Source organism: Tympanuchus pallidicinctus, unplaced genomic scaffold (genome assembly GCF_026119805.1).
Source record: "Tympanuchus pallidicinctus isolate F22 unplaced genomic scaffold, pur_lepc_1.0 scaffold1, whole genome shotgun sequence".
Lineage (NCBI taxonomy): Eukaryota > Metazoa > Chordata > Aves > Galliformes > Phasianidae > Tympanuchus > Tympanuchus pallidicinctus.
In genome coordinates this window covers 36,671,983-36,696,760 of record NW_026294618.1, presented here as the reverse complement: position 1 = coordinate 36,696,760, position 24,778 = coordinate 36,671,983, and the positions used below count along the sequence as shown (strand labels likewise).

The 24,778-nt window shown below is 39.1% G+C and overlaps 1 protein-coding gene across 7 annotated transcripts in view; it reads left to right on the top strand.

The window, feature by feature from the left end:
* Nucleotides 1-1,760: 1,760 nt before the first annotated feature.
* The window catches only part of EPHA7 (EPH receptor A7), a 157,908-nt gene continuing 134,890 nt past the window's right edge, over nt 1,761-24,778 (top strand). For 6 of the 7 annotated variants that reach the window (XM_052681243.1, XM_052681262.1, XM_052681234.1 and 3 more), the window contains exons 1-3: nt 1,761-2,096; nt 5,899-5,963; nt 10,369-11,038. In XM_052681243.1, coding sequence (XP_052537203.1) covers nt 2,000-2,096; nt 5,899-5,963; nt 10,369-11,038 — 832 coding nt within the window. In that variant the 5' untranslated portion in view covers nt 1,761-1,999. The remainder of the gene's footprint in view (nt 2,097-5,898; nt 5,964-10,368; nt 11,039-24,778) is intronic. The other variant, XM_052681278.1, reaches the window with a different exon arrangement.

Genomic DNA, 24,778 nt, shown 5'->3' with positions numbered 1-24,778 from the left:
GTTACTATATATATGCCACAGGAAAACTAGTTTTATCTATGAAAACTTACAAAGAAGATACAAAATGCCTGTATGGGAGTATTTTTTTTTAAATAGTCTTTTCGACAGAATAGATGTAAACTCACTGCTTGCACAGCTCTCCTTTCTGAGTGCACATGTATGAGGATGGGAATGAGAGACGAGAGGATGAGGGAATCAAGAGCACACACTTTGCCTACACCCATTGTGGTATGCAGCGTACAAAAAGAACATTCTGAATGAAAGGCAAAAAAGTGCCATAGCCTAAGCAGCAAGTGGAAATTCTTCAGCAAACAGACGAAAACAGACGGTGCACTCCATTCTCAGAAGTGAAGAGGAGAGCACAGAGAAGTGCTCACAGCCCAGAGAATGTGGTGGCTGCTTATCTGACAGTGCTGAGTGTAAATGTTACAGATACATGAAATTTTGCTTTATCCACCTAAAGATTCCCAACGCAACCCCTTACTATTTATATTACCCTTCACAATTTACATTTCCATCTGTGCCGTATTTTCTGTACCAGCATCCCTGTTTGTGCAAGGACTGTTTTGGATTCTCACATCATCTCGCTATCGAATTGCAATGACACCCCCTGCACTTTGCCAGCCTCCACGACAATAACCAGTTACCCCTTTCACACGGCAGCTCCCTCCACTCTTAAGGACGCGGCAGAGCAGTGCGGATCCCTTTCCGCACCGCGCGGCCGCACGCCCGCCAGGTGCGCCCTGCCCCAGGTGCAGGCTGCGGGGAGCGGCCCAGCCCCGAACGGCCCCGGCAGCGGTCCGGCGGAGCGCAGCGCTCGGCCGATGGCCCGCAGAAGCGATGCGCCGCGGCCCCGCGTAGGGAGTGTAGAGTTGTGGCGTCGGTCCCCTCTCACTGAAGGAGCAGAAGGGCAGGGGCACAGCACATCCTCGGGAAAAACACTTCGGACGCAGAGAGTGAGAGCTGACGGGAGGAATTTGGAAGTTTCTCTGCTTTTGCTTTTTTTTTTTTTTTTTTTTTTTTTTTTTCCCCTTCTTCCTCCTATTTAAATTGCCTCTTTGTTAGCGCATTGCTTTCGCTCCGGGTTACACCCGACGAGCGGAAAATAAGAAAAGCAGCCGCCCCTCTCCCCCAAGTGAATACCGATGTACTATTGATCAGTTCATAGCGATTGCAGGAAAGCATAGATAGCGGAGTAAGGAGAAACAGAGTCACACGGGCGGGAGCCACAGCGATGGCAGTGCTGAAGAAGTTGACTTTTGGCAGAGCGCTGACTCAGGTGCGCCTCGCACCGAAGTTCCGCTGCAGGCAGCAGCACCCGGGGCCGCGACACACCGGGAACCCCTTCGCTCCACGTCCCGGCACATGCATGGAGCCGCTGGGACTGACCGGCTGCCCCTCTCTACTCGTAGGGCCGAGCGCGCGGGGCAGGCACACGAAGCAGACAGAGTCCGCGAAACGACTCCGCACACCGACCCCGCTCAAACCCATCACTACCGCCGCCCCCACGCTCATCCCGCGGGCAGCCCAGCACCGCCGGCAACCCGATACCGCTGCCCGCTCATTGGTGAAGCGCACCGACCCCGCCCCTCCACCCCCAGCCACTCAATCGGCGGGTCGGCCCGCCGGGCCGCGGAAAGTCGCCACTGGTTGGTCGAAAAGAGCTGTCAGTCATATTGAGGGACGGGCCGCCGCGGCGCAGAGGTCCCGCCCCCCCGCCCTCATTGATATTATCGTAGCGCGGCGCGGGCGGCCGGGCTGCAGTCGGGGCTCGCGGGCGGGCAGCCCGGTGCGGGAGCCGGAGCTGAGCAGCAGCACGGTGGCGGAGGCGGGAGAAGGAGCAGGAGGAGGAGAAAGAGAAAGGCAGCTGGGAGGGAGGGAGCGCCGGGCCGGGGACTCGCAGTGCAAATTCGCCACTGTCCTCTCGCACCCACCAAGCGGCGGCGGCGTCGTCTAGAAATAGGGAGCGAGAAAGATAACATTTCCCTGCTCCTGCACCATGGTTTTGCGAAGTCGGCTTCTTCCTTGGATTATGTTGTGCTCCTTCTGGCTGCTCCGCTTTGCACACACGGGGGAGGCACAGGCTGCGAAAGAAGGTAAAGGCGTGCGGAAAACTAAACTTTGGGCTTATTTATTGCTTTTCGCAACGAAAGGCTCAGTGGAGGGAGCCGCGAGCTGCGTTGCGTTTATTTATTTATTTATTTTTTGGTATGTGCATTTTCTTGAGATTAGGAGAGAAACGAGTGAGGAATTCTGTATGTGAGCGCGTGTATAAGTAACAGACCGGCACAAGCGCTTTCGGTGCGGGGAATGAGCTCCGAGAGGCAATTGCACGTGATGGGAAGGGGAGACAGCCCTCGGCCCGGGGCTCCGCACAGAGCTCTCCCGCAGCCTCAGCCCTCCGGGACGGGACGTTGCGGGACGGCTCCCCACCGGGGCACTGCGGCGCTCCAGGGCCGCGCGCGGAGCATGAGAAGCGGCAGCGGAGTGCGGTGAGCTCCTCTGGGGAGTCCTGGCGTACAGTGTCCGTAGCGCGTGTGCTTATCGCCAGCATCGCTGGGCAGAGGGGGGAAGGTTTGGGGCTGGATGCCTGACACTATTTATGTATCGCAATGGGGCTTCCCTATTGCCGTCAATCCAACGCTGTCGTAACGGTGAATGGTGAACCCCGGACGTCTGTTTTTGTGCCCCATCCCTTCCCGCGCGCAGTTTGCAGTAGGAGAGCGATGGAGGTATGTGAAATCCATTCCAGAAGTCCGTCTACGAGATCTTTTTTCCCATGTAGGGAAAATCCAGGATCGTTTAAAAAAGCGCCCTAGTAGCGTTTGACAGGGACGAAGGTCCGTCTCCGTCTTCACATGGGGGGTGGAAGGAGGAGCTGGTGGGGAGGGAGAACTCGAGGGTTTTTTTGTGTGTGTGTGTGTGTCCCTATATAGGGACGCATTTGAGGTTTTTTCCTCTCCCAACCGGATATGTCAGTATTTTCAATTTTCATCAAACAACTGGCACGCAGTAAAGTCCCATTCTGAAGCATTAAAAAAAAAAATAAAAATAATAATAAAAAAAAAAATAATAAAAAAAAATAGAGATAGCGAGGTTAGAGAGGGAACAGGGAGAAAGCCTTCAGCGAAATTTCCGAAGCTGACGCGGAGGGGCAGGGATGCACCAAGACCCCCACGCGGGGGGCGGTCACGCGTGGCCGTGTGAGCAGGGAGGGTGCGGGCCCCGGGGCTGCGGCGGCGCCTCTGGGCGTCAGTCCGCTCCGTGTTCGTGTGCGGATGGGGATATGTATGCATACACATACGTGTGTGCGTGTGCAGTGGGTGTGCGCTTGGGGAAAATCAACGCAGCTAAAGGAAGGTCAGGAGGGGGCGAGCGGCGGACAGGGATTAATAGCGGCTACCTGCTGCGGGCTCGGGAAACTCCCGCGGAAGAAAGAGCGGGGAGAGAGCAGCGGGGAAGGAACTTCGCAGCCTCGCCCCCCACCTTGCCCGAGGGCTGTTCTCGGCTCAGCCCTTCGTGGCTCCCACCGCTCCCCTCCGGGCGCTGAAGAGCGCTACAGAGGACGAGGCAGAAAAGTTTTCCGAGTTCCCTTTCTGTAGCTAAACAAAAGACGTGGGGAGATGCTGGAGAGGAGCGGGGCGGGGGCTGTCCAGCCCTCCGGGAGAGGGACTGACGGCTTTCATTGCAGAGCCCTCCGCCAGCGCGGGTGTCCCCTCAGAGCTTCCCACCTCCTGCTGCGAGCCCTCGGGGCTTGACACGGGGCTCCGCCACCCCTGCCGCTGCCCCATAATCCGGCGGCAGGGCGGAGACCGCGGTACCGTTTCTCCAGACGGAGGCGCGGCCGCTTGCACGCAGCTCAAGGAGCGTGTGCGCGGCCCTGGCTCCCAGCTGAGCCCGTTCCCCGAACTCGCACCCGCCGGTTTTCCGCCTCCTTTCGACTTCTGAAGCGTGCGCGTCCGCTGTGCGCATCCCGCGCAGCCGCCGCAGGGGTGCGCGGATTCGCCTCGCCGCTCACCGAGCGCGGAGCCGGCTCTGCCCCTAGGCTGCGGGACGCGCAGCAGCTGCCCGCCGGGCAGGCTCTGCCCGGTAACTTTCGGTTCGACGAGGAAACGCAACGCTTTTACTTGCCTGGGGTATTTGCAGAGCAAGGCGTTTCACTTACTATAGTTCGTTTTTTTCTTCTTCTTCTTTTGTTTGTTTGTTTTCCTTGTTGTCTTTCTTTCTGGGATGTGCCCGTTGCTATGTGCCGGTGAATTGCTGCCAAATAAAAAGTACAATGAATTGCAGCCGTGGGATATTGTGCTGGTGCTGAAAAGGTTAAGTCTTTCATGGTGCCTTTTTTTCTTTTTCCTTCCAGAATCATTAGAAACGTTGTTGTTTAACAAACCACCACATACACCACCTGCTTTTCTATAGAAAGTGTTGCAAAGTAAAGCCACTTGGATCCGAGCTTAATGAAAAAAGCAGATCATCTTTCTAGGAGAGACTATCAGACTTCCTTAATGAGTTGTTCTAGTTTATTACTGAAATACAGGCCTGGAAGTTAGGGTTCTGTGCTCAGCTACTATGGCGATATTACTCTATGAACTTGTGAATGTGTATTATTAATTTTTTTTTAAGTCATCCTTCATTCATTGAAATTTTGTGTGAAATTCTGCAAAAGCTGAACCCAGAATTCAACCAATTGAAGAGACCTGACAAAAGTTGCATCATTTTGAAGCTGTAAATTATTAATTGAAATAAAAGTATTTAAATGCTGTAAGTAAAATTATAAGTAGCTTGAATGCTAAATATATACTGAACGTATGTAAATTAGGTATGTGACTTTTTCATTTACCAAATAAAAGAATGAAGTTAAATGTGCAGTCTTGAAGAGGGAATCTTCAAAGTGTACCAAGCCCTGATATGTGGCAAATCACTCTACAGCTTCAACTGTGTGAAGGAAGATATTATAACAAATTATTTCATGTATATGTGTTTGATATAATGGATTAATATATGTGCCATTTGAATCTGACAGTAATATGCTTGGGAAGATGCATGTAACTATAATTTAAATATAAAGCATATCTAGAAATATATGTTTGGAGGAAATAGAACATCAGTAATATATCTTCCAGAATGTGCTGTGAAATAGTTAAGAGTTGGTTTATTAGGCTGTGATTAACCACTTTATGAAGCAGGGTTACATTTAGCTGCAAATAATTGCACTGCTGCCAGAACTGATGTCTTTTTGCAGAAGTGTCACTGGCTTATAACGACATGAAGATTTCAGTAAGCCATCACCATAAAGTAAATTGGTTGGATTTGTGTATGCGATGTGTGAGGTAATTGCAGAGTCTCTTATTTTCTGTATTCCTGGTTGTCATTTGTTTATAGAATTGCTACCCTCTCACCTAAAGGTTGTATTTTTTTTCCTTTCTTACTCCAAAAGACGTTACTTTGCTGTGTAACTCCTGGTAAGGTACATACTAGCCCTGTCTGAATCAGTTTGAGTAAGTGTTGAAATGCTATTGTTTGTTTGTTTTAATCTCTCTGTAATAGCCAACTTATGGGGAATGTCCTCATCACAAAGGAGATAAAGGGAGCATGCATAATAATGACTGACTATTAGTATTTTAGGGCACGAGAAAAAACATTACACTTAGATGTAAGCAATGAGGTTGCTGAGAACAATGTGTATCTGCTTGTATGGGGATTGTACATAACAATTTAATCATCTGTTTACAAGAAGATGCATAGTTGTACTCGCAGTTGTTTTTCAATAGCATGAATTAAAAAGATGTGTTCTGTTTTATCGTTTTTTGAATTCAGAATTTTTACTTTGATTTTGTATTCCCACGTATTATATTTAACAAAGAGTGAAAATGCCTTTCTTTTCCTTTTCTTTTTCAGTTATTTTACTGGACTCCAAAGCACAACAGACAGAGTTGGAATGGATTTCCTCTCCTCCCAATGGGGTAAGTAGTCCCTACAAAAATTAAATTCATAAAGACAAGCAGTTATTTCACCAAAGCAATTGCAATACTGGCTTTAAACTAACTTCCCCTCATATTTCTCTTAGTAATTGTACCAAGTGTTTATGGATCTTTCAGCTTTAGAATGGAAATAAGTGTACCTTGGGTTACGATGTCCAAACATAAGCTAATTAAAAAATAGAGACTCTTTAGAAGTTCACATAAATGTTTTCACTAGTTTCATCTTTTGTCACATAGACCTCTGTGGTATACCAGAAAGCTCTTTATGTTTGTAACACAGTATTTTAAATCACTTTTTCCTTCATCCTGTAGAAAGAGCAGACCTTCTTTTGTGTGGAAACTTTCTAAAAATATGTTTTTCATTTTCTGTATAATGGCTGATCATAAATTTGTTTATGATGTTTTCTTTGTAATTGAATAGCACAGACTGAAGTGCTCTGAAAAAAAACATTTATACTGCAGATGTGTTTGAAATGACATTCCAAATTTGAAACATCTCCAAATCTCAAGGAGCTTCATATCTGGAACGAGGAACCAATTATGTGGTTAAGGCCACCTCCAGCTTGCTTACAAATGAATCTCATGGTATTCCATGAGATGTACCATTGTGTAGTAGTACATCATTATAAAAAATGAGACGTTTAGAAACATCTGTATTATTGTTTTATTTATTGTGTGCATAAACTTAAAAAATGCTGCTTTCGGCCTGAATTAGAAGTGATATAAAACCCCTTATTCCTCAAGTCTTGAGGAAGAAAGAACATTTTCAGAATGGTACAGTGTGTATGTTGTCCTACCGTAGCGCAGCCTGATAAATGATAAATCATATGGCTAGTTCTTGTTTGTGGAAGCAGTCTTTTGCAGCATCCATTGTGACTCCTTGCATGAGCAAGGAGTCTTGCTTGGGGGATCAGGCCCTTAATCTTCAGAGCCTTAAGAAATCTGGAGCCAGAAGAGCGTGAAGTGTGAGTAGGGATATAAAAGTGTAACAAATCCTTTAAATAAGAAGAATGAAAATCTGAAAGTGTCTTTCTTTAAAAGCAAGATCGTAAAATCAATACAAGCATAAACTGGAAACGAATATAAGAACTTCAGAAGAAATGTAATGTGACCTCAACATTTATGATGGCTAATAACCTCAGCATTAGCATTTTGCATTGATTGAAGCTGCTACCAGAGGTGTTTGAAAGATTAGGTTGGTGGCAATTACATTAGGCTAACCTATAGATAATGAAAGACATGTCAACACATGTTACACATGTCGGCATATTTAAAGATGAAAGAAAGTAGAGTCAAATTCAACAAATGGCAAGAGGCTACTTTCGAAGGTAGAAGACAGTTTCAGTAAAAAATCAAAAATGAGGCTAAAAAACTAAAAATAAGGCTAATGACTGGATTTGTTTGCATGAAAATGGTCAGAAGTAGTTGTCTGTGAATTCAACATAGAAGTTGTAAGTATGTAATTTTGATATAAAATATTTACTTTTAGTTACTATGCTGTCTGCTGTGCAATAAAGATTTCATGAGAATGAACGCAGAAAATACACTTCTTGAGAGTAACTACTGCTTCAACAAAGTACAGATTATATCACCCAGACACTCATTAAATGCCTTATTCAACTGCAAATGTTACATCTAATAGTGATCTCAAATATTGCTAAGATAACTAAGGAAGTTTAAATACCATGTATTGGAACAGATAGAACAGGATATGATCAAATAGAATGGCATGTGTATCACTGTATATGGAAGCAGGATAAAGCAGAATTGAATTTTCTTTCTGTAAAAGGCAACATGGAATTAGTCACTTTAAAAATACTAACGAGGTGTGAACTTAGATGATGTAGATGAAAACCTATCCTGAAATACTGTTGATTTCTTTTTTCTTCCATAGAGAAGCAGGTATGCCTCCAGTGGACTATTTGAAGTAATGGTTCTGTGATTACTAAATTAAGCCATAAGTCCTGTTTTCCTGGTGTTTTTTTTTTTTTTTTTTTTAAGAAACACATATTCCATGGTTTTAGGAAAATTTGGAAGGCTAAACTGCAGCATTCAGTGCTAGAGATAACATAACGTAGAGCTTTTAACTTGAATGTAGTGTTTTGTACTGTTTTTCCTTGACTGCAGTGTTAGAGTATCCCTAATACTTACAAACTTCATGCAGTGGTGGGTTCTTGATTCCTCAAGAACCTTAATAACATAGTTTTTGGAAAAATTATTTGATTTTTGTTAAATATACTTTTCTTGTCTTTCTTTTGCTTTACTTTGGTTTGGTGTTTTTTTGTTTATTTTTATGTGGCAAGACCCCATCAAAGCTCAGAATCTGGTGTCAAATTCTGTTCCATGTTGAGCTCGTGCTGCTCACACTTGACAAATTCAATGCTTTCTCTAACTGGAATGACCAGAATCTGGCTCAGTTCCTTGGGGGAAAACATCACCTAATGTGCAATTGAGATTATAAAAATCAGTAAACTTTTAGGCTTTGTATCTTTTTTCGTCACATTTGGATTGATACGGAGTTTGTTTGTTTGTTTTTCTTTTGTTTGTATTATTTATTTATTCTGAAGTGTGACAGTGCCAGTTGCCCCGATCCCCATTTTTTTCCTTCCCTTGTTAGTTCTTAGAGAGAGAAAAGTGTCACTCATTCAAATCTAATAAATCTATAGTAATGGTGGACTTTTTTTCTGTTCTGAAATGAATACAGTTCCATATGCAATCAGTGCAATTAACTTCATGACTTTTTAATATTTCAATATTTAATACTGCATATATGAATTTATGATACCGTATGTATCATGTCTTTAGTAATTGCAGGTCTTTGAAATGCACTTTGATATTTACAACTTCTGTGCATTTCAGCATCTACAGCCATGATACATTCTGTGGTGGTAACTTCCAGCATCAAGTCAACCACATCTGCTTTTTCTTGCAGCTTTAGAGCAATGTTAAAATGATCTCATTTGCTGTCAAATAAGCTTGCAAAATACTGTATACTGCATGGTTTCTAGTTTGGGAAGTCAGTCTGGATAACCAACCTTTCACACTTGGTTACCAGTGTGAGGAATGTTGAGGGGTGGTCCGTCCTGCGAAGGTGCCAAGCATTCTAGTCCCACAGAACACTTAAGCACATGCTTACCATTAAGCTCATAAGTACTGTCATTGATCTTAAGCGTGAGCTTAAGTGCATTATTGACACAGGGCCAGAGGGCTAAGTGCCATAAGAAGTCATGGTTGCCCGTATCATTGGGTGAGGATAGTTAAAAAAAAAAAACAAACCCTAATTTATTACAGCTGCAGTTTCTGCAGTATGTTAAGTGTTATAAGAAAAGTGTTATGAAAAGAGGTGAGAGATGGATATTGTTTTGGATGTACCTGTGCAAATTTGCCTGCTTGATTTCAGTGGTTTTACCATTGCTGGAGGTGCACATTCCAAAGTAACCGAACTCTGTTAAAGACTGCAGATCTGTTACACACTTACTGGTTTGTTTCACAGTTCTTATCCTAAGAGGGAAAAACAACAAAACCCAAGCTTTGAACCAGTAAACTTTCAATCATGTGGGTTGTTCTTAATTGAGTATTTAATCTCATGGTTCATTTGAACACCCAGTCAACCGAAGTTCATTTCTTTTAACATGGATGCAGCCACTGAAAAAAGTGAGGTGAGGAGCATCTGCTTACATGTGCTGGTTTCTGAGTAGAGCAGAAGATGGAGTGAACAAAAAGGGGGCTGCCAAGGTGTTTTCTCACCTCCAGATTTTTAATTCTGTCAATTTTCTTGTTTTCTCCTCATGCCACCTTCATTGTATAGGATTGAAAATTGTATACCGGATAAGTTTCAGGAGCCTTCTACTTGCTGTACACCAGAAAGCTCCAGTCGGTCTTTTATACAGAAAGACTGTAACCCTAAGCAATCTGAGTTCCTAAGACTTCTCTGATTGTGCATTTCCCTGGAAATGGAGCTACTTTTTAGTCTTTGCTTATGACCTTAATGAAATGTGGGAGAATCCAGTGTGGAGTTAGAGTTTGATATGTTGAGCAGCTTCACAGAATCACGGAGCTGTAGGAGTTGTTAAGGAACTCTGGAAATTGTCTAGTCCACAGCTCCATTAAAGCAGATTCGCTATAGTAGGCTCTCCCTTGGAATTGGATCTTAGATGTGAATATGATTTTTGAAGGTTATTTATATGTAGGAATAAATGGAGGGAGATGTATTAATGTCTATTTTCTTCACTTGAGTGCTTAAGGATATTGTAATAATAGCCTATTTTTTATGATGTCTTACTGTTAAAAAGGAATAGCACTTAATTGTGACACTTTTTCAAATACACAATAGTTACATTTGGTGGCATCCTTGTTTTATATTACTAACTGTTTTTTATTGTTTTAGTGGGAAGAAATTAGTGGACTGGATGAAAACTACACTCCTATACGAACATACCAGGTATGCCAGGTCATGGAATCGAACCAAAACAACTGGCTTCGGACTAACTGGATTGCAAAAAGCAATGCACAAAGGATTTTTGTAGAACTGAAATTCACTCTGAGGGATTGTAACAGTCTTCCTGGAGTTCTGGGGACTTGTAAAGAAACTTTTAACTTGTATTATTATGAAACAGACTACGATACTGGCAGGAATATCAGAGAAAATCAATATGTAAAAATAGACACTATTGCAGCAGATGAAAGTTTTACCCAGGGTGATCTGGGGGAGAGAAAAATGAAACTTAACACAGAGGTGAGAGAAATTGGACCTTTGTCCAAAAAAGGATTCTATCTTGCATTTCAGGATGTAGGGGCCTGCATTGCTTTGGTCTCTGTGAAAGTCTACTACAAGAAGTGCTGGTCCATCATTGAGAACTTAGCTATTTTTCCTGACACAGTGACTGGCTCAGAGTTTTCCTCTTTAGTTGAAGTGCGAGGAACTTGTGTCAGCAGTGCAGAGGAGGAAGCTGAGAACTCTCCGAAGATGCACTGTAGCGCAGAGGGAGAATGGCTAGTGCCTATTGGAAAGTGTATCTGCAAAGCAGGATATCAGCAGAAAGGAGACACCTGTGAACGTAAGTAGACATATAGCTTTTATTGTGTGCAGTACGGGTTATATTTTGCACTATTTTGTTATTTCTCTGCAACAGAAATACATTGTCAGTCTGCTGTTAAAGTTTCAGATCCTCAGTCTGTACTCTTCCTACTGGCCAGTCTAAAGCAGTCACTTCTGGGTATGGAAATTGGTGTTTGTGTTCTGCATTTTACTTCATTTTTGTTTATAGTTATGCCTCATACAAGTTTTTAAATACAGATTCAGGACTGAAATTTTCAACAGTTTAAGGTAACATTCCTTGTACTTATTGGTACAAAACTTCGTATTAATAATCTGAGCAATTAAACACCTTGTTCTTTCATATGGTCTATGACAATTACAAGGAAATTGAAACTGAGAAAATAAATGTAGAATGAAGTGTGGTTAATAATAGGAAGAATATACACACAATAAAATCTGCTTTGGAGAGTTGCATTGTAAGTGCTTACAAATTTAGACACAAAAGTATTGTTTTAGATCTTTCAAACAGAATATCATGTTTCCAGATTGAAGTATGTTTCCCTTTCTGCAGTTTCATTTTGCATAAAACTAACTTGGAACTTTTCACTTTCTAAGGGATCATGGTGAATAGTTTGAAATACTAGTAAATTGGAGACTATTGAGTTGTACTTTCTAATTAAGACTGATTTAGTTACACAGATTCTTAGAAAAATACTTACCCTTAGTGCTGCTGCCAATGGGTCTACATGCATAAGAACTTTCTGCTTACTGTAGGAAAGAATATTTTGCTGTCTCTGCTTACAATAAAATCAAGACAGTTTGTTTAAAGACTGATATAATTTTTTTAATGTTTATGAAAATATATAATTCTTATTATAAGATCACACAAGCTATTTATGGTCACATTTTTATCATAAGAGGCATGTTAGTGAGAAATGTTGCATGCAAGTTTACCATACCTACATACACTCCCAAACCTATGAAAAAGAAAAACCTACGGAATTTCAAAACCAAACCTGGCTGCAGTCACTAAACCTGAGATGTCCATGTAAGGACTTCAAATCCTGTAGAGGATTAGGGTCACCCTAAAGGAAAGTAAATGTGCTTATTGTTAATAAGCTGTCATCAGGGAAAAAAACTATTGCGTTCCTGATGAGTTTTTTAGTAGGAAATTCTATACAAGGTGAAGTTGATCTGGGGCCTTTGTAGCTTCTCACAAATCTTTCATTGTTATGTTGAGAAAGGATGAGGGCTTATACACTGAAGAGGGTGATCTCATTAGGAATAATAGTGATGTAAAAAACTGCCCCCACAAAACCACTCAGCAGACTGTATTAAGGCTCTGTTAAAAATATTAACCAGTGTATCCCATTGAAAACTGTATTGAGTCTATCAGATGTTTCTTTGGAGTGACTGACTTTTTTTTTTTTCTTGATTACAGACCTAGTCATGGTTGATGTAATGAACATACTAATTTTATTTCTCTTTAAACATAGAAGAGAAAGTATCCAAATAAAGAGGCAATATATATATTAGGTAGTGGCTGAGATGGGTGAGAGGTGGTGCTGGGGTTAGAGAGAGGAAAGTAAGTGTTTGGTAACTGGAATTCAAGTAACTTATTTATTAAACAAGCTTCTTAATTTCTAACCACACTGATGTTGACAAAAGAATTAAATGATAACTTGTACTTGAGTACAGCAGTGTGCTCATTTGCAAGAACACTTCTCACTGTTGGCTTGCTTCCAAGGCAATTGCTAAGAGAATACGCTACACTGGAAGCAGTCCAGAGGATCATTTATAGTATTTTTTTCTTTTCTTTCAGTGGCCCTATTAAGAATTTGAAAACAAACTCTGGCTCCATATTGAGGCAAGTTAATGTATTTGAGAGAGAAAAGGTGGGAGGCAGCCGCTCACCAAATGTGTGCTGCTGGCTGCTTAGAGTCAGGCTAATCTGAGTGACTGTGTCTCACAATAGTAATTGCAGTCTGTAATGCTTGTTAGCCATGTCTGTGCTTGAGGATGTTATTAAATATGATCAACTATGTAGTGTCCGATAATACAGCTGGCACACTGATACAGCGTCTGTTTTTTGTGACAGATATTGAGGGAAACTTATCTGAGCATTGACACTAATGCAACTGGCTATCTGTTACTGTCAAGCTGTGTAACAGATCAAGCAGAGGCAAGTCAATGTGTGCTTCCTTAACCCAGAGCTTTTATAGCCTTGTCTGAGGGCTCACTTCTGCAAATACTTTGTACCTGGCATGCTGTGTGACTTCTTTGGGACTAGTTGTGGTAGAAAGCATTGTGCGCTGTCAGGACTGGCTGAAGTCTGTGATTGCTCTCTCACGCTTACTGTAGCTCACCTGAATTAATTTAACACAATAGGAAAGCCTTTTAAAGATACAGAATAATGCCTTATCTGTCTGCATTGTAGCAAAGATAGGAGTAGATGGCCACATTGTACTTCCAATAGCTCTTCAACCTGTAACTCAGTGGGGATTTTCATTTGTGTTATGCTGGCTTGATTGGCTGACTGTGATTGAAGAATGCGATCCTTTTGCATACAGCTTTTCTTCTGTATGTGAAATTTCTTGAATTCAGATACTAAAACAATTGCCTTTTGATTTATACTAATTCTGCACTGGATGTGCTGCCAGAACCCTTATTTTTGTTGTTGTTTTTGTTGCACTGAATGCAAGTAACTGGTAGAGTCTGGAAGAATAAGAAAGAAAGCGGTCATGAGTCGTGGAATGCACCAGCTAGACACCAAACTTTCGTTTGTTCATTCTTCAGTGTTCAATCTTCTAAGCTGAATTAATGTCTTTTTCAGATGTACATTGATTACTTCTTGCTACTGATGCGCTTAGAATTCCATACCATCTCAGTGATCTATTGTAATAACACATACAAAAAGGAGAGCTTAACTTGATGCAGCTCACAGTGTTCATGTAAGGCAAAATCTTAAAGCTTGTTGTAGAAAGCCTGAGAAAACTAGATAACAGTATGAACTTTGCATTGCAGTTGGTTTTGTTGTTTTTGCTTACATACGAGGGTACTGTCTCCTCAGAGTTGATCATGTCTGCTAGTATTTGGAACTATACTGAATTATAAAGATTTTATATTATGAAGAACTGTACTGAGAAGTACCTAGCAAACATACCTGAAAGGTACTTAGCAAGTCTTCTAATGTCGCCCACTGTGCCTGCTCCATCAAGAAACAAAACAAAGAAAAAAAACAAAATAAAACAAACAAACAAAACAACAACAACAACAACCCCCCCCCCCCCCCCCCCCACCACCACCTAAATGCAATGCAGTTTTCTCTATCTGTAGTAGACTCCCAATGGATGTAACTTTGGTTTCTTTCTCACAGTGTTGTCCAGTCAATGTGTTGCACATATAAGCACCGCACTGATATCAGTGATTGGTATGTGAATGAGAAAATGATTCCTTGAGAACTCCTAGTATAATGCAATTTTCATCTGTTTCATGTTAGTTGGGTGTGGGATGTAGGAGAATTATATTTATTCAATTGGAGCAGTAGTGTGATATTTCAGAAGGTAAGAAGCATCTCTTAATATGACTGAAGTGAGAAATTACATAGATGATTTAGGACCAAGTCCAAAAACACAGAAGTTGAGACAAAGTCAAAGTGTAAGTTTTACTATTAAGCATCTTTTAATACTAAAACAACATTAACAGTTGTTTTAGTGCCCCCTCAAATAGGGAGGGGATTATAGCTACTTGCACATTCTGTCTTCATGACGTAAAAATGAAGCTACAGACCTTTCTTTCCGAACTTTGCCATGTACTGTACATTGTGCCAGACTAAAAGCTCTATTTATTCCTTCTTTTTTTTTTCTTTTCGGGACAGACTTTTATCACGTTACTTAATAACATAAGGCAAATTCTGTTTTGGCATCTGTCATGGTAAAGTTATTAATTTATGGTAAAGTGGTGTTTTTTGTTATTGTTGGGTTATGGATTTTTTTAATGTGTGTTTGTAATTGGTTTTCATTTTTCCCTTTTAATATTCAGGAATCAATGTTCCACGTGTTTGCTAGTAGAGGGCAATGAATTTATGGGGGGATGTGAATGAGTTGTTAAAATGGGGGATGCCATGCTTCCAAAAAAGCCTGGGTTGCATGGTTAGGCCCAGGTGGCGTGTCCCAAAACCTGTGGGTGATTTGCTAATTAAGCAGTCTTTTTAGACTTTCTGTTGCTACTATTTCTGTTTCACTTGGTGGAGAAGTGACAAGATGGTAAAATGCATGCTGCTGAAGATGTTTTCTATCAAGACTCTACATGTTTCTTTCTTGAAGAAGTGTTACCTTGTTTCCATTTGCCTCGAAAATTACTCTTGGGAAGATATAAACGCTGGCAGCAAATTGAACTAGAGAAAAGCATGAGGACATTTCTGACAGTTTTGCCATTTTTTCTAGAGCTAGTGAAGGTTCAGTGGGAGAATGTCTACCTCCTTTCTTTCTCCCTCCTAAGATATCAAGTAGTTTTTCTGTTCTTTTGAAACAAATGTCACTGTGATCAGATATCAGATCCCTGACACTACCACATAGAAACTATTGAATTTTTTTAAAAAACTCATCATGTTAAATATCTTTCCAGCAAATTCTAGCAAGAGTTAGAAAAATAGAACATAAGGTGAAGGTAAGACCTTCAAGCTAGCTGATCAAGAGTACAGAGTAGTTTTTACAGTTAAATATAGAGCTGTGATCTTTACTTCAGTCCTTGTTTGGAGTTCCTAGAGAGTTAAATGTCTTGAATTCTTTCACACTGGATCAACAAGCAGCCTTTCTAGAGAGTGATATGAACGTATGTGAGGTGTAAGGTGGTGTTAAGTTGAAGTGAACAAGAACCATACTGTAGAGACAGTTGAAACTGGTTAGCTCACATCCATAGTGTCATCAGTGATTACATTAAATAAATCCAAATGAATAAACCACAGAGATGCTGACTGATTAGGTTTCCATGAACTAGCTGGTTTGCTCCAGGAGAACTGACAGGAGTGAAATATTGTATGCAGATGGGCTATCAGGAGCACAGAAGAAGCAAAATTGTTGGATGACATTGAATATAGAGCTGTCTTCCCAAATTTTCTTGTATCTGGGAATTAATTTTATATTTGCATTTTGCCAGAGCTTTGCTGAGTATCAGTTTTGTAAACAGAGTGTGTTATACTTTTTTTTCCTCATCAGAGTCACTAGTGAGCACAAATCTTGATAAAACAGCAGTGAAATCAAACAGAATCTTAATAGCTTCTCCTTTAGTTACAGAGGAAACACTAAAGCTGTCTTTACAGATCTGGGATGCTGCTGCTGAATTAGCTCCGGTTTCTCAACAGCTGGGCCGTTAACTCCTCAGCCATAAAGTCTAGATCTTCTCTTTGTTCTAAATGAAGCATTAGCTGGTGGTTAAAGCTGGAATATCTTGGTGACAAATCTGTTGTCCAAAACCATACATCAAGCTTCTGCAGCAAACTGTTCTCAGAAATCTTTTGTGAAAAGTTGCAATAACGAAGTGGTACCTTTGTTATTCTTTTTAAAATAGAAAAGGCTTTCCTAGGTGAAAAAGCCACTGATTTGCTTGGAAATTGTGTTGTTTTTTTTTTTTTCTCTTTTTTTTTTTTTTCTACCACAATTTCTGTTGAACTCTCGGAATTAAGCCAGAGAATTTAAATGAAATTTAAATGTTCTTTCATTTCTAAGTCTAAATGTCACAAGTGAAACTCACAAACCTGGTTAGGTTGTATCTCATGTACGTCTGTTCTTTCATGTCATTTTTTAAGCAAGGCAAAAACAAACAATTACCAAGAAGGTGCTGAAGACTGAAAAAGTGATGATCAGTAGAATACTGAGAAGTCAAAAGCAGAGATAATATAATAGGAAACTGATCAGAGAAAAGTGGGAGCATGTAAATAAATGTTTAATTAATCTGTTATATGCATTTATAAGACATCTATTATACAGACGGTAAAATGCTGACAAAGTAGTTCAGGCAAACTGTGCAGTTCAAAGTAGATATTGTCTGAAAACAGAGAGGTTTGAGCAGAGGAGTGAAGTTGAAGTTCTTATTAGAGAAGTGGGATAAACACAGAGATCTATGCTTGATATGGTACTGAAGTTGAAATAAATCTAAATTATGTGTACAAAATGTTTTCTTAACTAGATTAGCTTTTGAATTTTGCTGGATCCCAAACTCCATCCTTTCTCATGAAAATATTAAGTCTCCCCGCATCATTTTTTATGTAGTAAGCAGCATTAAATCCTTGAGACTGTCTGCTTTTACTTAGGATTCTAGAGACTGTATCGTATTTTCCTTTTATGTGGGTTTTCATCTACTATCATCCTTATTAGCACTTCAACTACAGTGTAAAAACTAATTGTTGATTGTTGACTTCCAAGCGTTTAATCTTAGTGTTTTCACTGTACAGTGATCTGTACAGCTCTGTCTGGAATACCAATTGAGTTATTAAAAATAATAAGCTACCAAAAGTTTATAGACTAACACTTTTTAAATTGAAAACAAAACATTTTCAAATATTAACTTCAAAGACATAATGGATAAGTGGATCTTTCTGTGTGGATTCAGTTTTGTAAATCACACATTTTATGTTTTGTTTTTTTTTTCCTTCTAGAAATGCTATAAATTCTGTTTTTTTTTTTTTTTTTTTTTTAATAAAACATTAAGGTTCTAACAAAGTTAAGAATAAAACAGTTTTTAATAGCCTTCTTAAATGAGTTTAAAAATTCTGTTCATGGAGCTAATTGAAAATGCAGCATGGTTTAGGAGACAGTAAAAATATGTATGTTTTCTACTATAAGCATTCACAGTGTGTTGTGGCAAGAAGCAGGAGAAAAAGCCAGTTCACTGTTTAATTTCATGAAAAGTGACTTCTTACAGAATGAGATTTCTAATTCCTTCTATTACATTGCCTTATTGAGAAAACAGCAGCAATAGCAAATATATTTCAGACATTTAAAACATTTAAATTTTATGAAATATCTTCCACTTACTTACAAAAGCTTTTATCCTTGACCACTTCTTATTCTTATCTTTGCTCATCTCCATGAGTTCAATTCTTCTTCCTGTTAATAAAAAGGTATGGAATATTTGAAAGAGAATAGTACCGTAACTAGTAGTTGACAGCAGAAGTTATTTTCTGTAGGAATCTCATATTTATTTTCTTGTTCCTAGACATATTGACAGTATGTCCATTGTTTCTGAATGTCTTTAGTAAGGGAGTATTCTTATGCTCTTATGCACTTTTGCACAGGTAACTATTTCTGACAGTATTAAGTCTCATTATTAAATGTGTTAATAAAATCTAATCAACATATTGAAAACCAGCTGTTTGGTATTTAACAATTTTTTCTTCTATTTTTCCTCTTTCAATTAAAAAAATTACTTCAGGAAAAATATCTTTCAGAAGTTATGTACATTTCAGTCAATTTGACTTAATGTAATTTATAATTCAAAGTAAAAAAGGCCACCTGGTATAAAGAGAGATAAGAATTAGTTTATTATAGTTCTAGAGTCCCTGTCATGTCAATCTGTGTACATACATAGATAGCAAGTCCAATCAGCTACATAAAGCTATCTTGAAGAGGATAAAGTTACTTGCATCTGTGAGAAACATGAGGATTTTCCTATCCTAGGTAAACTGATACTTCTTAATTTTTATGGTTTAATTAGATGCATGTGATTATTAGCAAAATAATCTTGCAATAGCAATATCAAGCATCTTTCTAATAAGTCTAACATCAATTATTTAGTATTTTATGACACTTGACATAGCTCAGATGTGTGACTGATTAATAAAAAGGAAATACGTGATCAAGAAATGTAATTATAATTATTTCATAGATATCATTTCCTGCTGTACTTGTGAAATAAGTTAAGGACCCAGTTTTGAGAAGCTGGTACAAATCTAGAGCCCTAGTTTTCTGTTTAACTACTGACTTTTGAACAGAAATATTTGATGGTAGCTCTTGCCACAGATAAGCATGCTTTAGAACCTGTGCTCTTAAAATGGAGTTCTTGCTTTTCAGTATTTTAAGTAGGCAAAGCCTTACACAGAAAACTACCTGTGTAACTGTGGGCTTAGGCTTAACCCCTAGCATTGAATGGCAAGAATCCGACCAACTCCATCAGCGTAACACCACGTTAATGTTTTTCTGCTGAAGAAAATGCTGAAGTTCTAAGTAACCGTAAGCATATGCATAAACCTAAAGCTTTATTTGATGAAACGTATTTAAATTATTTTTTGATTAGGAATGTTTTTCTGAATTGTAGGTATTATGTTGGTAGAAATGTGTATAGATAAGCATATATAAATGGCACTTGAACATTCCACAGATGGTTCATGTGATGTATAAACTGTAGTATAATTAATGGATATAACCTGTTAAATTATTTCCTTATGTTGAGTGAGTGTGAAATACCACCAGCCTAGATGACTGGTGGTGATTTTCCAGGAGATTGAACACAGAGTAAATTCAACTATGCTAGCCTTCCTAAGTCACGTACCTTGCACTTATGTCAGGTGACTGATATGGTGTCCTCATATAATATGCATATGACCAATTGCATATTCCTTTCAGGTTAATGGATACATCCTTATGATGCAGTTAAATTGCCAAGTATTCTCTGATTCTTGTTAGAGCTTGTTTTTCTCAAATGACCATATTTCTCAAATAATTTTGCTGTAGTCTTGGAGCACAGTGTACGTGTACTCCTTCATAGAGATCTAGTGCCCTGTGTATGAGGGGCAGAGTGTAGAGTTCCTCACCCACTTCTGGTAAAGGGAAAACTCAACAGATGCCTGGAGTTTTTATTGCTGATCTGATCCACTCCATCTGAAAAGTTAAAACTCTCTGTCACCTACAATCCTCCGAATCTCTCTTTCTCAGTGACTTCACTTGGGAGCAGTAAACACAGCATTCTTTCAACTTCCTGAATGCACCATTTTTTTTCTACACTAAGCCATTGTATGGATAGAGTTTGAGAGCAATTGATATGTCTCATAGATGTCTGTGTGTTGCCTATTTGAACTGATCCATTTGTGTCTACAGAGGCACACAGTTGGTTTTGAGAATCTAGTTAAAATCCCAACCTAAAATTGTGGAGCCCTTGCTTAGCTACCATGAATATGCTTAAAGAATGTTGGCAATTGGGATTCTACAAAAAGTTTACTGTATGCCTAAAGATTTGGAAATCTGTATGCCAAACAACTTAGCTATGTTGGTGCTCAAAAAAATTACACATTCAAAAATTAGATGTTCTCTAGTCTGTCTGTGAACGTGGTTTGAGTGGGCAACATGTGGCTATGATCTCTGATCATGTTTACATGATCTCATTCAGCTCAAGTTTTCCTAACTTAGGTTGATTATTTTTCTTGCTGAGCAGAATTTGAACTGAGATCTCTTGCTTTAAATACTGCATGTCAACTAACCAACATGCAGTTAGTGTTAGAAGGTTTTAATAACCCCTGCTGAAACTGTTGCTCTCTCCGTACTCTATCAGTTAAAACCATTCATATGGAGGTATAGATTCCAGTCTTTTTTGTTATCAACTATATATATGTACTTACGTATATAAATTGTTGGTATAATTGTGTATTTTCTTATGAGGGTAATTTGTTTATATTTCAAAGTAAATTCAGATGTATTAATTTTTTTCCTCTTAGACTATAGTTTTAGTATACCATAAAATATTAAATAATAAAATTAATCAGAAACAAAAAGATTGCATGAAATTATTTTTAGATCATCTTTGCTCTTTCTTTCTGAATTGCTCTCTGGAGATAATTTTAGACTCTAATTGGGATCTTGTGGAAGATGGGATATTCCTATTTTATTTTGTTCTATGGGAAGAGCCTCATGCTATGGTTTCCTTGCTGGAAAAAGACATTTAATCTTAGATATTTGGTCTCTTATGTTTCAAAATACCAATTTACTTTCTTGATTGATTAAAATAAATATAATTGCTAACTCATTGTTTTCATTTTTGTCCAACTTTATTTATTGAAAACATGTTCTCTGCCAGTACTGTTCAGAAAAAAATTTTATATACTTGTAGCATTATTTTGTGCTATCTGTATATGCTTATGCAGACAAATGGAAAACTTTGAGAATGTGTACAGTTTTATTAGCTAGAAAGGAAACACAGATCAAGTCCCCCTAACTGATAGCTAGGAGGAAGATGGCATTGTTTTAGCAAATCCCAAAGCTCTACACTGTCACCTAATTAGCTCACCTGTGGAAGTCTTAGCTAAATTTAATCCACAGCCTGCTACTGGTAAATGTGAAAGTATCATGTGCTTAAAATCATAAGCAGGGTTGAAAACTGTGCCCCAAAGTGCTTACTTATGAATATAGAGTATTAAATCTGTGATCAGTGACTTTCTTTTCTGCTTGTTTTCGCTTATCATTAGCTGCATATCATTTCATTTTCTGATTAAAAGGGGCAATTCCTTGACTTCACGGTGTGTGTTCTTGTCTGTCTGCTTTAGTTTATCAACTGAAATAAGTCTCTATTTGGCCTATTATTTAAAAAAAAAAAAAAAAAAAAAAAAAAAAAAAAAAGTCTAGTCTAGTCAGGGGAATTGCTAGTGAATAATGTTAAAAAATGAGGGTAATAAATAGCTTTTTTCTGTAATACACGTTTCCCTGGAAGAGTGTGATAGCACAGGAGACAATGATTTCCCTGCTTTTGATCTTATATCTTAAAAATTTTGCTGTCGTATGTTAAGATACAAAGTCATGGCTTCCTTCATTACTCTAAAATATGCAGTTTTTACAGTGGTATGAGATTCAAAATTGCATGACACAAGTAGAAATGATTGTTTAAAAAAAAAAATAATCACAGAAATAATGTTCAATCTTTACGCAGATAAATTCTTTTTCCTTTCCTTTTTGCCAGTACTAAAGGAAAATACAATCCAAGTTCTCTGAGAGCAAACCCTACATTTTAAATTCTGCCATTTAAAGTCATTTTGTGTATTTAAATAATGACAAGAATATTCACTATTAATTAACATTCAGGAGATAACTGACTGTCAGTTGCCAATCGAAGTGGTGTTCTGAAGAATGTTGACATTGATTGATGGATGTGTTCTGGGACTGTGCACAAACATGCGGCTCAGGTCATCTGAGCACATAAAAACAGTACAGATCTGCTCCACATACACAACATATCTTTTGCTTGAGCTGTTCTTTCTTCTAAATGGTGGATATCCTTTCATACTCCCTAGATTTACTGATTTGTAAGATAAACGTTAACTTTCTACACCATTGTTGTCAATTAAGAAGAGGCCAGTTTAATCTTGTAAATACAGGTAATGCAGAATTGCTGTTTCAAGCAGTGAGTAGCTGACATGTAAGCATTCAGACTGAAACAGTATTTTTTTTGAATGCTGCTTTATAAAGTGCTATACGTACTTAAATGTATACTAGTGTAAATTATTCTTTAGGAGGAGGAGAATCCCAATCTTTATACTGAAAGTAGAGGAGGCTTTTCAATCTTGGAGTCTCTACAATCTTTCCAAAAGAGAGTTCTAAATATCTGTAGTCATATGTGATGTTTCCATGTGCCTGAGTCAGTACTGTATTTATGTTCAGTGAAATAAGATCCAGCTTTTGGCACTCTGACAAGCAACCTGTACAGTGTCAGGAGGGAGAAAGCAGTGAAATGCCAACTGAAGTTCCTATAGTGTGCTGATGAGCATGGGGACCACAGTGATGCTAATGAGAAGGTTGCGTAGCACTCTGTGTTTCTTCCTGTTCCTACTTTGGACTGATTTTCAGTAACAGGCATTTTTTTGTTGCTGCCCAGGCCCAGTTTCTTAGTTTTATGGTTTCCTGCTTTTTCAATAAGGATGTAGCATGCCCTTTGTGCATCACATATGATTTACACTTTCCCTGTGCTTGCTTGCCTGTGCCCTGTGGGAGAAGTGTATCAGTTCCTCTTAACTCTTTTTGGTGGACATGTGATCAAAAAACAGTGGTAGTAATTAGCTAGAGTAAAATTGTATGGTAGTTTATGGACAGTATAGCACATAGATGGAGCTGATACTTTCCTGTATAGGTGGTCAGTCTTCATCTTCAGTGTATCATGTTCTTCAGAAGTACTGATTTCTCTTTGTCATACTTCATTTTAGTGCTCAGAATATGCCTACAAATATATCCTAGTTTACTTGGATTTAGCTGTAAAGAGTTGGACGATTGTCCATTAAGGTTCTGGAAAATGGGAGTACCATCTGATCGGAGCCCTCTGCTTATCCATAGTGAGTGAAAACTCGTACTGTACTGTATTACACATCTCTATAAGTTAACAAATGGGATCTGTCTCCTCCTTAAAACCCCTCTAGCTGTCTGTTCTGAGAAATGCAGTAGTTTCACCCAACCCAGATGGAAGTACTGTGCTGCTGGGGATTCCTTGCCAATCTCTATCCTCAATAGCGGTTTCTTAAGCACATTGGAGAAATCTGTTGAGTACTGTCATTATTTCAGATTTATGTCCTAGTTCTCTCTGCTTCTTTCAAGTACCTGCAACTGGAGTTCCTTAACACTTCCTTTAAGGCTGATATAGCACGCTGAAGAGGCAGAGCGCCCTGCTTTTACCCAGTGGAAAAGGGGACTACAAATGTTTTTGTTACAAACCCACTTATTTTCCCTTGAGTAAAATCTTGCTTGCTTTATTCATAAAAATAAAATAAAAAATAATTAGTCCCTTGGGACTAGTTGTGAGAGTAAGAAAAACAGGAATTGGCCCCATGTCATAACCATCTGTTATAAACACAAAGAGCAAAGGCCCAGCCTTGCAGCGCTTGCTTAAAGCAGTTTATTTAATAGTTATTACAAATATGAAAAATGTGTGTTTTCCTCATTACTGTGGCAAATCTCTACCAGGAGTGTTACAAAAAAAAAAAAAAAAAAAAAAAAAAAAAAAAAAATCATCATGAGTTGTGGTGTACAGTCGCACAATTGCATTATTATATATTGATGTAGACTGCAATAAACATCTCAAGAAATTTAAGTATTACTTTTTTTCAAAGATCACCTCAACTGCTTTCACACTTTTTTTTCATAGTACATCTTTTGGTTTTATGACTGAATTGTGACTGGGTTTTCTTTTTTAACTGATTTTATGACCAGTGTTAACTTATTTTTGGAACATGGCTAGTTTGAGAAAGGTGCAGCTTTCCCCCTCTCTTAGAAACATTTTTGGAAAACTGAAATAATTGTATCTGAACTTCCATATTATTTTATAGGAGAAAGATTTTGTGCTGTGGTAGGCTTCTATAGGCTGGATTGCTAGGCTGGTTTACATTTTTGTCTGCATTTTTGTGACCCCCTTTTATATTGGCTCCAAATCTGTACTCTATTAAAAAACAAAACAAAACAGGTTTTGGTGTTCTCCGTTCATTTTTAACATCATATTTCACATGCAGCATTTTAGTTTTCGGAGTTGTGCTAGATAAAGTAATTAAGGTTAAGGCTTTAATGTGGGTGTTAAATCTATGCCCTTCACCTCTGGCTATAGACCTATGCTAGGTATAGCAAGGGTCACTGTAATCTTGTGGATTGCACCTCAGTAGGATACCATTCACCCTGGATAACTATGCTGCCTTTAAAGATGTTTTTGTACAATCAGTCTGGCTCGGAGCATATTCAGTACAGCCCAGAATCTAGGAAAAAAGTATAAATTAGATTCAAAGTCAAGATGTTTCCATAGTGTA